Source organism: Ambystoma mexicanum, chromosome 2p (genome assembly GCF_040938575.1).
Source record: "Ambystoma mexicanum isolate Mex_15411 chromosome 2p, UKY_AmexF1_1, whole genome shotgun sequence".
Taxonomy (NCBI): domain Eukaryota; kingdom Metazoa; phylum Chordata; class Amphibia; order Caudata; family Ambystomatidae; genus Ambystoma; species Ambystoma mexicanum.
Genome location: NC_090923.1, coordinates 1,199,897,752 through 1,199,911,828, shown reverse-complemented (window position 1 = coordinate 1,199,911,828; position 14,077 = coordinate 1,199,897,752). Strand labels below are relative to the sequence as shown.

The 14,077-nt window shown below is 45.2% G+C and overlaps 1 protein-coding gene across 1 annotated transcript in view; it reads left to right on the top strand.

Annotated features, from left to right (window-relative positions):
- LOC138567330 (protein bicaudal D homolog 2-like) overlaps positions 1-14,077 on the top strand; it is an 801,546-nt gene that overhangs the window by 666,924 nt on the left and 120,545 nt on the right. Inside the window, exon 8 of the mRNA XM_069645428.1 lies at positions 8,840-9,058. Coding sequence (XP_069501529.1) covers positions 8,840-9,058 — 219 coding nt within the window. The remainder of the gene's footprint in view (positions 1-8,839; positions 9,059-14,077) is intronic.

The following is a 14,077-nucleotide window of genomic DNA, read 5'->3' as shown; positions in this document are numbered from 1 at the left end:
TATACAAGACCTGTTCGCCCATTCTCAGTCTGATCTCCCTCATGGTTTCCGTATACAAGACCTGTTCGCCTATTCTCAGCCTGATCTCCCTCATGGTTTACCCTACATAGAGCAAATTGCAAGGCCACGAGATGATGTATATTGTGTTTTTTTTATCAGACAGGTTATTGAGATCTTATTTTATGTTTCCATGTTGGAACACATGTTTGGTTTCTGTGAACGAACATACCACACAATTCCTGCATTTGTGGTGTCCGGTTATGAGTGGTAATCCCTATTGGTTAAGTACTGTTTGCTCTTTAGGTCTTTCACAGCATGTATGTACCAGTCTTTCGTGCAGATTACTATTGCGTTTAAATGCAAACATCGGCTTCTTTTGTAGACTGCTGGGGTTTTTGACCAGGCTCCAGTTTCGATTGATAGTTTTTTTTATATCATTCCTGATCGGGTTGGAAGTTGTCACACAAACCAGTCTATCATTACACTGTTTTTCTTTAGTGATCAGACTTATCTCCCTGTTGGTATTGGCCACTCTTTTCAGGTTGTCTCTTTCCATTTTATTCAATGTCTGCAGTCGATCTTTCAATTGTTGCGCGTGTTTGTCAAAATCCTCTCTCTGTACAATTGTCGTATACGCAAACTCTGGCCATAAGGCAAATTATATTTCAGTTCCATGGGATGAAAGCTGGAATAGTGTAGCAGGATGTTTTTGTCAGTAGGCTTCCTATATACTAAGGTGTCTAATTTTCTCCCTGATTTCTTAATCATAAGGTCTAGGAAGCTTAGTTGGTCCTTACTCCATTCTATGGTGAATTTGATATTTACGTCACAAGAATTCAACCACTTATGGAATTCAAGAAGGGATGTGCTTGTCCCCTTCCAGATGACAAACACATCGTCTATGTAACGTCTCCACACCCGTAGTTGATTCGCAAATTCCGGGTGACAATAAATTAGTGTATTCTGCATGCCTGGTACTTATCTGGCCTCAAAATTGGCCATGTACAGGTTTGCTACAATGGGGGGGGGGGGGGCGGGGGGCAAAAGTTGCCCCAATGCTCACGCCTTTCTGTTGTTTAAATAACTGTTTCTTAAACAGAAAAAAAGTTTTCTGTCATGGCAAGTCAAGAGCATTAGAGTATAAACCGTGCAGTTGGTTTGAGGCAAGTCTCGCGTGTCTAGATAGTCCCCTAATACACTTAGGCATTCCATCTGTGGTATCGAAGTGTAAAGGGACTCAACGTCCATGGTCACTAATAGATTGTTTTCTTCAATGGTGAATCCTTGTAATGTTTTTTTTATCAATATGTTTTTATTGTGATCAACATCAGGAATAAACATATACAGTACCATTATACTATAAACCAACCTCACTGAGTGTGTTCAACCAAGATAGATTTTAACGGTTTCTTCAACAACCAAACCCTCTCGCTCCCCCTCCCTTGGTCCCTTTCCCCTCCCCCTGGGTCCAATCAGTTTATTCGTATCAGAAACAGTGCTTAGGGCCATCAACGTTTGCCTTATTTCAACTATTCGCGGTCTGCTGCAGAGCTGATCCAATATCTGAGAGGGAGCAGCTAGATAACATTAAAGGGTGAGACTGGCTGAGGCAGATTCCATATTAACAAGTACTGGCGGTGTTGTATACCATTGGAGTGCTCGCACCTGGCGAAGATGATGCGTCTCAGAAATTCGAGAAAGGGTAACCATTGAGCATCTATGTGTGAGTGGGATTCCATGAGGAGAGCCGTTACTCTCCATGTCATAGATTTCTTTGGCCTTTTGCAGCCAGTCTGCTTTGGTTGGGAGGGCGTTTGCCTTCCATTTCATGGTGATGCAGACACGGGCTGCTAGTAGGGGGGTTCCTGGGCATGTGGGAGAGAACCTTTTCCACTCCAAATAAAACTATGTAAGGGGTGAGCTCTCTACGTATGCCCTAAATCTGGTAAATCCACCCAAGGATCTCTTTCCAAAACAATTGGATGCAGGAGCATTCCCACTACTGATGCCAGTAAGTACACACTACCGCACAGCCCCTCCAGCAATACGGGGAGATGCCCGCATACATCTTAGCCAGACGTTGTGGGGGGGTTAAGTGCCACTGTCAGGACCCTACAGTTATGCATTTTATATTGTGTTGCAATAGATGACTTCCACACTGCCCTGTAAGCCGCCTTCCATCGCTCATGATTGTCATCCCACCCCAGGGCAGTGTCCCAGTTTGCTTTTGCACGTGGCGGAGGTAAATGCCCTCCGTCCAATAGGGGGCTTGATACATTTTTGATATGAGGCCTTTTGAGCTCTGAGTGTTTAATATGCTTTCGAAGGGGGTGAGCTGGCATTACAGCTGTCCTTTCCATCTCTTATCCATGAGGACCCCTTTGAGTTGTAGTTATGGGAGGGGTCTGATAGCCAGACCGTTCTGTGCTAACTCTAGCTCCTCCTTGGTAAAAAAAAAAAAAAAACATACCGACACCTCTGTCCCGCCGTCACCAACCCTTGTTCACGTTGTGCTTGGAAGCGATTCGAGTCCACTATGAGGTCTCTAATGGGGGGAGCCCAGATGCAACTGAGGGGGGAGGGCCAAGTCATGACTCAATCTATGTTAGGATTTTTCGGAAACCAAATTGACCATAACACTTTCAGGACCTGGTGATCTCTGGCTTTTTGTGGGATCGACCTAGCGGGGGCCCAACGCCACTCCCCTTGGGTTATCGGGGTGAAGAGGCCATTCTCCAGGTGGACCCATTGCGTGGTTGATGGCTCTCTGATATGGTCCACCAGCATGCGCAGTTGTGTCGCTCTATAATATACTAGAAGATCGGGGTGTGCTAGGCCCCACTTCTCTTTCGGTAGGATGAGTGTGTTGTACGCAATGGGTTTTTTCAGATCCCAAAGGAATGCCAACAATGCGCTTTTAGCCGTGGAAAGGAAGGGCTCTGGGAGAATCACAGGGAGGGATTGGAATAAGAAAAGAGTCGTGGCAGTACATTCATCTTGATGGTTGTTAAGCCACCCGCCCATGAGAGTTTGAGCTTTTCCCAGTTTAGCAGGTCTTGTATTGCCGCCCAGAGTGGCTTGTAATTGGAGTGAAATAGTTCCTGTAGTTAACAGGTTATCGTTACCTCTAGGTAGCGCAGGCCATCTCACGCTACTTTAAGTCCCCAATATGCTGGATTTGCTGCTGCCGGTATGGCGTCTGCCCTCAGGTGGAGTGCCACCGTTTTTGTGCGATTTATTCGAAATTCTGAGTGGGCTCTGTAACTCTCTATACGCTCCAACAGGGCTGGTATCGACGGTGTGTGGTGGGTGACGTAGACCAACATGTCATCTGCGAACAAGGCCAGTTTATAATGCTTGCCATATGTCACGAGGCCCTGTATCCTATCATCACTTCTTATACTCTGGGCCAAGGGCTCCATGACTAGTACATAAACCAGCGGCGAAAGAGGGCATCCTTGCCTGGTTCCCCTCGTAAGGGTGAACTGAGGCGATGCAACCCCATTGACCACGACTCTTGCTTGGGTGTTGTTGTAAAGAGCTAGTGCACCTCTTATCCACTCAGAGCCCAACCCAGCTTTCTGGAGGACTAGCGTCATGAAGCGCCATTCCACCCGATCAAAGGCCTTTTCGGCATCGACCGAGTTCAATGTGGGGGTCGATATCCCGGTCATCTATAGATGCTATTGGGTCTAGGGTCTTCAGAACATTATCTGCGCCCTGCCTATCCTTCACATATTCCACTTGATCGTTATGGACCAGACGGGGGAGAACGCTGCTCAGCTTGTTTGCCAGAATACTTGCATATATTTTTGCATCCACATTCAGTAACGAAATTGGTCTGAATGAGGCACATTCCAATCTATCCTTTCCTTCTTTAGGTATAACTATAACCCTGGCTTCCGTGAATGATGGTGGGGCTTCCCCTATGGTTATAATGTCATTAAACAAGCGAACTAGGAATGGGGTGAGGGTGCCCTTCAAACTCTTGTAAAAGGCTGGAGTGTAGCCGTTTGAGCCCGGCGCCGAACCCGCCTTCAAACGGGAAATGGCTTGGTTCACCTCTTCCGGTGTTATTCGGGCATTCATTTCGTCCTGTCAAAGTGAGATATCTGAGGGAAGGAGACTCTTGCCATGAACTCCGCCTGAGCTTGTGGCATGGGGTCACAGTCTGTGGTGTAGAGCTGCTCATAGTATTGTGCAAAAACGAGCAGTCATTTCTACTGTCTCTCAGGGTGCTGCCCGTGGGGGAGTTAATTTTAAGGACGGCTCTGTCTGCGCTCTGTTTTCGCAGTCTGGACGCAAGTAAGATGTGCCTTGTCGCCCTTTTCAAAATATCTTTGCTTCACACATCTAAGGTGTGTCAAAGCTTTCTCTTGCCATACTCCTTTTAGCTCTTGTCTCAGAGCTCTTAAGTCCTCCCTGAGTTCTGTGGTATCACCTCTTTCCCCCTTTAGAGTCGCTTCCTTCTGTTTTATTTCCTTTTTGAGTTGGGATTCCCTTAGGAGTTTTAGCCTTTTCACTGAGGCTCCCTGTGCTATCAGCAAGCCTTTTACCGTTGCCTTCGCTGCTTCCCAGACTGTAGTGCGGGGGATGCCACCAGTCTCATTTCTGTCAAAGAAATAACAGACCTCTGTCTAGTGAGTCTCTGAAGAGCCCATCTTTGAGGAGAGTGTCATTACACATCCAGCGCCTGTCTATCAGCCTACCTGGGCCCCGGTCCAGACCTATGGTGACCATGTCGTGGTCTGACCACCCCACTATTTCTATTGTGGTTTTTCTCATTTGGCATTCGAGATCTCCCTCTAAGAAGAGGTAGTCAATGCGGGAATAGGTTTGGTGGGGGGCAGAATAGAACGTATACTCCCTGCTAGATGGATGGAGGGACCTCGATTATAGCCGCCGGCTTCTCAATTCCTCCTGTCTATTTAAGACTGCTTACGGGCTGGGCAAGCGGTTGTTTTCTGTGGATCTCTGGGGGTACCGGCGGAGCTGAGCTCTCAAGCGGCCATTTTGCCTGCGCCCCCTGGTGGTCTCCCCTTGTAATGTTTTAATCGTATCTGTTGTATCCTTAATGTATAAGGGCCAGCTGAGTACAAACGGTTTAAGGAAGAATTCACTGTATACTGACGGTGGTTTGAGTAACGAATTGATGGCAGACACGATTGGTCTACCTGGTGGATTATCTTTGTCCTTGTGGATCTTGGGGAGTATATAGAATGCAGCTTTTTTAGGATCTGGTTTATTCAAAAACCACCCCTCCTCTGTACAGATCCATTCTTCGCTCAGGGCATGGTGAGTGAGGCTTTTGATCTCATCTTGAAGCCTTTTCATGGGGTCATGATCAAGTTTTTTGTAGGAGTTCGTATCATTCAGGAGTCTCAAGCATACTGTTTCGTACATGGTAGTTCCCATCACAACAATCCCCCCACTCTTGTCTGCCTTTTTGATAGTCAGTTCCTCCATTTCGCTTAAGTTCTTCAGACATACTCTCTCCACCCTGCTCAGATTATCTGTTTGATAGTTTTTCTTTTTTATGGCTTTGAGGACCTGTTTGGTGACCAAACTTTCAAAGGTGATGATTTTGGGGGGCAGACGTGGAGGAAGGTTGAAGTTGGATTTGGTGTTCAGGTCAGTGACGTTTACAGTAACCTACTCTCTCCTATACACCACCATTCAACTAGAACACAGCAGTACTATGACACATTCGGTAAAGCTGTTCTCATACTAACATGACTCAAACTACCCATCATCCTAAGAAAACACAGCTAGCTAGCACATACCGGCTAGCTTAGGCGTCTCCTCGGGCCTAACACAGCCAGAACGTCCACTCTCCAGACTGAACACATTCAACTGATCTCCTCAGCACCACACCTACCGCTAAGAAGCAGCTATCATGCAACAACCACACCAGCTGCACACATACCTGGTGCACGCACGCTCTCTCTCTCTCTCTCTCTCTCTCTCTCTCTCTCTCTCTCTCTCTCTCTCTCTCTCTCTCTCTCTCTCTCTCTCTCTCTCTCTCTCTCTCTCTCTCTCTCTCTCTCTCTCTCTCTCTCTCTTCTCTCTCTCTCTTTCTTCTCTCTCTTCTCTCTCTTCTCTCTTCTCTCTCTTCTCTCTCTCTCTCTCTTCTCTCTCTCTCTCTCTTCTCTCTCTCAAACTGTGGTCCCCGAGGGCGTTCAACTTACCAGCGCCTTGAGATCATACCAATGACACATAAGGCGCTATACAAATGCAAAATAACATAACCAAATGAATCATGGATATATATGTTCCTACATAGTACCTATCACAGGACCTGAGTTGCAGAGTTCACTACAGTCCACCTTTCAGACAAGGCGAGCTGTAATTTGTTAATATTTGTTGCATAAACTACCACGCCCATAATACCTAGCGACTGATTAGAACTGTCGCCTACATCACATTTGTGATGTTTTGTTTTACACGCTGCAAATATTGTGTACCAACGAGATTCGTACATGAATGGACATGCATCCTACATTTATTAGGCAGTTCACAGTCTACCGTAAGTGGCACGACCTGTCCTCTTTCTATGACCATAGTTTCACTTTGAAACAGGTGCTGTAACGAGGAGCGCCTTGACATGCCCGGAGTGGCAGGCAGGAGCTTTGACTGCTGCAAGCACATTGCAAAAGTGTTCCGTTAAGCAGCATTAAAGTAACCTGAGTAAAATGAAGTTCACGCTCGTCCTTGATACAATGCATTAGTGAAAGGAAGCCATTTAGTCACGTAGACGTTCCTATGATATTGCCCATTCACCACTAAAACACGAGGCTGTTTTACTAGATGTGTAACAAGGGACATTCCCTGTGTGCACCGCGGCAAGTAAACAGATACCGAGACATCGGGGCATCGCAAGTGAATGCATGTATATAAATTTGGAATGAAATAGGCAACATCTCTATATTTCCAAGAGATGTGGAAAGGAGCTCCCCCTACGGTGGCTACTTTTTGTAGTTTCAGAGCACTGACGCATTGGGAAGTTATCCCGAATTGACGGGACCACAACACTCATACATTTACCTGTGTGTCTCATCCTGAAGACACATTAAGACATTTTTAAAAAGCACATTACAACTCAAGACAAATTGAATGTGTACCATATGATAGCTAAAGTAGACATTTATGCTGTTTTTAGGACATCAGCTACAAAAGACTGGGACCCTTCACCTATCGGCACATATAAGGCCAGACGGATTACTAGCTAGTAAAGAAGTGAGTATCCTTTTGCCATGAGTTATCTATGCGGTCAAGGAGAGGCTTTATATAAAGCTATAAAACACGCCACTTTGTTTCTTGCTCTACAGGAGTAGCTACAGCTCGCTGCACTCAGATAGAACAGAATCAGGGATTCATCCCATTATATCGACACTGCCTCCACAAATACTAGAGGGAGTGAGCTCGATATTGGTAACTTATTAAGATGTTACTGTACCAACATTTGTTGTATATTGGAAATTGTGTAAGATGACATGGATACAGAAATAGATAGTAATTAGATACTCACCCTATCCATCCAAGAGGCAACACACAGTTGTTAATTGACCTCCGTCCTGTTGAAGGTTGGCTAAAACTATCTGGGCAAGGGATCAACCGCCCTTATTGAATTACAACCGAAACACGTGTCGACAGACATACATCTCGTGTAAATAATACAGAGGGATACATCTGCAAAGCAAATGAGTTTAAGTGAGAATTTGTTATATATTATGTTATGGTAACAATAGACACCATTGTTAGGGATACTTGTTGGAATTTACTTGTATGTATGAGATGAGAATGAGTATGATTGATGGGGAAAAGTTGTGAGCTTTTTTATGAATTGTTTATGAACTGGCCGTGGTTACGAAATTAAATAAATACTATGTATTAAGAATTGATAACATCAACACAGAATCGTGTCATCTTTATTTGATCCATTGTTTGCTTTATGTGTATACCCACCTGGTGGACCATAGATCAGTACCAGGTACCCTTTTATTATTACATCTTGATTCTGACTTGCCACAGTACCTGCACATGTAGAGTAGGGATCGATTGTCTAAAGCCTATTTTCGATTCAGAAGAAAACAATGTGTAATACTTTTAACCAACCACTAGATGGCATAGCTTTTTTTATTCTAACTATAAACAAGCCAAATAATGCAGTTTACTGGGTTAATGATGGGAGCCATATTCTTTTTTCTTTTTTTTTACACAAATGTGTTGTGGCGTCCTCTCCTGGGGAATATTGAAAGGCTATGAATGTATGTAAGGGTTGCATGCTGGCAATACATCTTTTAGGTAGTGGTTTGTTTTTGAATAACGTCCTTTAAATGTTTGCTTTCACCAGCATTCACCTATTGAATAACAAATCTTGGGCACTATTGTTTTAGGTACGTAATACTTCCTTCTTGATGATCTCTAAGATTTTAAGGACATGTCCAGGCTTCATATTTTGGAAACATTTGTTAGCACTTTGATTAAGCCTGGTTTGATTGCAGTACCCTACCTTTGCACGTTGAGATCAATGATTCAGTCCATACAGTTTTTAAAAATGAACTTTAATACTGCGAGTTATATTTTAATGTGTTTAATTTTGATTAATGTCCTGTACTTGAACATTGATAGTTTAATAAAGGTTGTCTAAACATGTTTTATAGCAAGCATTTGCAAGATTGTAATGTTTGTGCTTTTGACAAAAGCAAGGGAAAAAGATTAACTAAATAGCCATTGCTCAGTCTGCTTCTGTTTGCGCCCTGGGATACATTTTGATAAGTCACTTAGAAATATGCAACACTTAAACTTTATATTTGTTTGCTTATTCATTTGCCAAAAGATGTGACCAGTACGTGTCTCAGTTGGATGAAATGCAGCGCCAACTCGCTGCGGCAGAGGATGAGAAGAAAACTCTGAATTCTTTGCTGCGAATGGCCATCCAACAGAAGCTGGCACTGACTGAGCGCCTGGAAAGCCTTGCAACTCCCACTGATGAGTCGAGTAAAATTCGCCTGAAGTTGGTCACAAAGTCCAAAGTGAGAACGCCAAAACCGACTTGGTAGGTAACGATAGTATAAGGAAGTTGTTAAGAGGTTGAAGTGTAGCAGGAAAAGTAATGGAACGGACAATCCGCTGGCTCCGGATGAGATTGCCCATAGAGCAATGCATCTGGGAGTGGGCTGGATAGATGGCCAAATGATTGAGATGGGCTAAAGGAGTGTGGTGCTCTTGTATTTTCTTATTTTGTTCTTGTCAGTCAAAACACATTTCAGTTTTGATGTTAGTGCTTTGGGAAGTTTTTCTCATGCAAATTCTAGAAATTATTGAAAAGGAAGGGTGCGTTTGCCATTCAGATTTTTCTTTCATTGTCAACCCTAATATGGCGTGCTATATTGTGGCACAACAGTTCCTCACTCTTTCGATATATACTATTTTTAAGACACCTAGTGGTACAGGGGGGCGGAGGAGAAGCCATTTTAATCTAGTACTGTTATTTTGTCAAATCTGCTCCTTTGACTCTACAGAGTCTGGAAAATTAGGTTGCAGATAATGACTCCAAAGGAGTCGAGAAGTATCTGTGCTTATGTGCACATCTTTGAGTCAAAAAAAAATTGAAAAGGGGCAAACATTATTACATAAGCAATAGTTTTTAGTTTTGGTCAATAAGGGTCATCCAGTTATTTTAAGAGCAATGAAAATTTGATTAATGCGTGCTTCTACATTTGTACAACATTCTTCCTGAATTCGGCACTGCATGCTCTCCCTGTAGTTCTGCTCTACACCTTGAAAAGGAGTAAGGAGGCAGTACTTAATAAGGCCTTCTACATTGTAATGCTTAACAGCTAAACACCAGCCTAAAGTATGTGATTTTTATTGACAAGCTCTAAAGAGGTGTCCTTTTTGCTGCAAAAAGAAAAGTTCTGGAACTGTAAAAATGGTTGTTTAAAGTAGTGGAACTATTCAAATGAAAAAATACAATTATTAGAAATCAATTTCGAATGGATTGTGTCTTCCCACATATTCCTCATCTTTGATAAATCCATTTCCAGCTTGCTGTCCTCTGACATTTTTTTTTCAGTACAGGGTGCTGCGCGTCGACGTCCCTTCGAGTCTGTGTACCTCGAAGGCCTCTCGTATGGCGTCACAATAGGTATAAATAGTCTCACGCAGCGTCCGTTACTCAATTCAGTTTTTTCTGCGCTTCGTAAGCTTTGGAGACGTAATGCTCTGTTCCTCAGAGAATCTAAAAAACTTCAAATTTCTGTGAAGAAAATCTTCAATCTACGATGGCATCTTCGCCAGATTCATGAACGCCCCGATCTGGTTTAAAAAAATGCCGGGGTTGTGGTAAAAAGATGTCTTTCACCGATCCTCACAGGGTCTGCCTATGGTGCCTGGGCACAGAGCACCTGTACTTGAAGTGTGAGGAATGTATGTCTGACAGTGAAAGCCTTGAGGCAGCGTAGGGGGAAGCTGGAAAAAGGTACGACCGTTAAATCTTCTACCCCTTCGAAATTGTCCTCTGGCGAGTCATTCGTCTCCTCGTCGAAGGTGAAAACATTCCCGCTCGAGATCTCGTAGTTGTTCTCACCACTCATCTAAATCGAGACACAGCAAGAAGAGGCGCCATAGATCGCCCTCCTCTTCATCCTTCAATTCGCCGGAAAGAGTCACCTGCCCCGCAAAACACAGCTCTAAGTGGGAAGAATATCGCTTGAAAATGTTAAGGGTCTTCGAGAATGTGGCCTTGCCCCCCTCGGAGACGCCTAGAGGTGATACCCTGGGTGAAAAACACAATAAAATTAAGCACCGTGTGTCGTCATCTTCGGCAAGGCAAAATCCTCGAGAGCATCACGAACCCTTGAGTTGAGACAAGGCCTCTTCGATGCATAAGACGTCGACTACACCTTCGAAACCCAAGACTGCATCATCGACGCCGTCGTCGACTTCGATAAAAGAAAAAGTATCGAAACCTTATGCCCCGTCTGCGCCACCCGCACTCGAGGCATTGAAGGGTCCTTCGAAGATGGCATCGACTCCATAGAGTAAAATACCAATTCCCTCGACAACATCGAGACCATCCTCAAGTATATCGACGCCCTTTGCGATTATGTCGAGACCCATGATGTCTACATCGACAACTCTGACTCTTTCTCAAGCAGTGATGACCTGTATAGCCCCTTCATCACTTGAAATGGGTTTCACACCTCTCCCATGCTCTGATTATTTCAGAGCTTTATCTTCTTTTTATGAGGAAGGGGAAGACTCTGATTCAGAAAGACCTTTTGGTTTTCAACCCGCAAGACCTGCTCTACCAGAAGAGCTGATATCAGAAGAGGTCGGACTGAGAGAGCTGCAAGAGTCTTTACAGGAGGCCAGTGGAATATATACCTCTCCAGAGGTAGATTTCAGCAAACCAGAGCCTGGTGACCATGCAGAGGTATCTTATAGGTCACTTATGGGTAGAATAATGGAGTTCAGGGAGTGGTCAACACCTACACCCACTTTTCACCAGGATAACTTAACAGATATCTTAAATAAGGGACCGCAGGATGACCCTAAAGGTCCTTTCCATGCAGCATTACAGAAAAAAGTGACTGCAAACTGGGAGACTCTGGAAATCATTCCTGCAGTTAATAAAAAAACTCTCTGCGAAATACAGAACGTCGGTTTCAGACCCTCTGTATTTATCAAAGCATCTGACCCCAGAGAGTTTAGTAGTCCAGGCTGCCACTTCATCGGGCAATCGGCATACCCCTCAATACCGCAGGATCGAGACGACAAGAAATTTGACGCCATGGCCAAAAAGGTCTTCTCGGCATGCAGCATGGCACTTAAGTCAGCTAACGCCACTTGCACGCTGGCGAGATTCAGCCACACCCTTTGGGAGTGCGCTTCAACGGCTGTTGACCGTCTTCCATAAGGGGAGGAACAAGATGCGTGCTTGAATATCTACAAGGATGGGAAGGATGCGATGTGCGAGTCCCTCCAAACACCTCTCGACTCTGCTGTCAGCATCAGCAGAGCCATGGCGGCCAGTACCACAATCCGCAGGTTTGCGTGGTTGCGGAAATCTGGTTTTGGTCCTGATGTGCAAGCCAGACTTATAAATATGCCTTTTGACGGCACCTCTCTATTTGGCACAAAAGCTGATGACAGTTTGGAGAAATTGCAAACCTCCAACGGCGGCCAAATCGCTTGTAGCTGTAATTCGTCAAACTCCAAACCGCCCCACGGGTACGTCCTGGAGAGGAAAGCCCTTTCCTTTTTACTCAGCATTCGGAAAAGGCAGAGGGTAGCCAGCTCAAAGGGGCCAGACGCGATTCACCCGCAGTGGACGGGAAAATGTACTAAGTCCGCATCAGCAGGTGCGGCCTTGCCTTCAGCATCTGCGTCAGCCGCTCCAAAACCCCTCTGAGGTCTCCACACACAAAACACCAGTAGGAGGAGGCAGGTTAACTCAACATCTGACAGAATGTCAGGCTATTACTTCAGATGCTTGGGCATTGGAGACAATTGACCAATGTTACTGCCTGCCTTTCCTACACATTCCTCAGTCATCCACCGAGGAACAACACTTTGACGTTTCCAGATCCGCTCCTTATGCAGGAGATTATAGAACTGCTAGAGAAAGGTGCTATAGAACCAGTACCTGTAGCGGAGAGGAACAAGGGTTGGTACTCCCCATACTTCCTAATACCGAAAAGGACGGAGGAATGAGACCCATCTTGGACTTACGGGAATTGAACAAATTCCTCAGGAAGGGCTAGTTCAAGATGGTAACCCTTTCTCGGATCCTTCAGGTCCTCCAGTTTCAGGATTGGTTGGCATCTCTGGACCTTCAGGATGCTTAATTTCTTGTGCCTATCCATCTCAAGCACAAAGTACTCGAGGTTCACCATTGGCAGTTCTCACTATCAATTTCGAGTTCTGCCATTTGGGCTGACATCTGCTCTGAGGGTCTTCACCAAGCTAATGGTGGTTGTTGCAGCAAGTCTAAGGAGGGGAGGGATTCATGTCTACCCCTACCTGGACGACTGGTTGATCAGGGCAGTGTCCCCAGAACAAGCTTAGATTCATCTAGATTATGTTTGCCACTTCCTCCACAAGCTGGGCTTCTCCCTCAAATTAAAGAAGTCACATATGATACCATCACAGAAACTTCAGTTCATTGGAGCAATCCTGGACACATCCCTGGGAAAAGCCTCGCCACCAGAAGTGAGGGCTCAAGATATTCTTCCGATGGTGACCAGATTTCAAAACGCCCAGCGTCTACCAGCCTTTGACTTTTTCAGATTGCTCGGCATCATTTCATCCTGCATTTTTCTAGTGCCAGAGACTCGCCTGAGAATGTGATCTATCCAGTGGGCTTTAAGGACCCAATGGTCGCAATTCTCAGGAAAGATGTCAGATCTCCTGCAAATCCCGAACAGAATAGCGCAAGACCTACAGTGGTGGGCCTGTCGGGAGAACATCTTGAAAGGAGAACTGTTTTGGCAACCATGGCCGGAGATAGCAGTAGTGACGGACACCTCACTCACAGGGTGGGGAGCCCGTATCAACGACTTAACCATCAGCGGTCGTTGGTCTCCATCGGAGTCCAGACTACACATAAACCTTTTAGAGCTGAGAGCAATCAGGCTAGCACCGAAAGCTTTTCTGCCATCAGTACAGGGGAAAAGACATTCTGATAATGACGGACAACACAGTGGCCATGCATTACCTCAACAAAAGAGGAGGCGTAGGATCACTGCTGCTGTGCAGAGAGGCAATACAGGGAGGAATCTCTCCATCGTAGTTCACCTAGCCAGAGAGAAGAACACGGCGGCGGACGCTCTGAGCAGGCAGACCTCAGTCTCCCATGAGTGGGAACTAGCTCAGGAAGTCCTTCAAGAGATCTTCACCCTTTGGGGAACCCCTCAGGTGGATCTGTTTGCAGCTAGTGTCAACAAGAAATACGAGGGATACAGCTCAAGGGAATTTCCCCCGAGAGCTGCTCTAGGAGATGCGTTTGTGGTGGACTGGGAGTTTCCACTTCTATACGCTTTTTCCTCCAGTCCCCGTTATTCCTCATGTA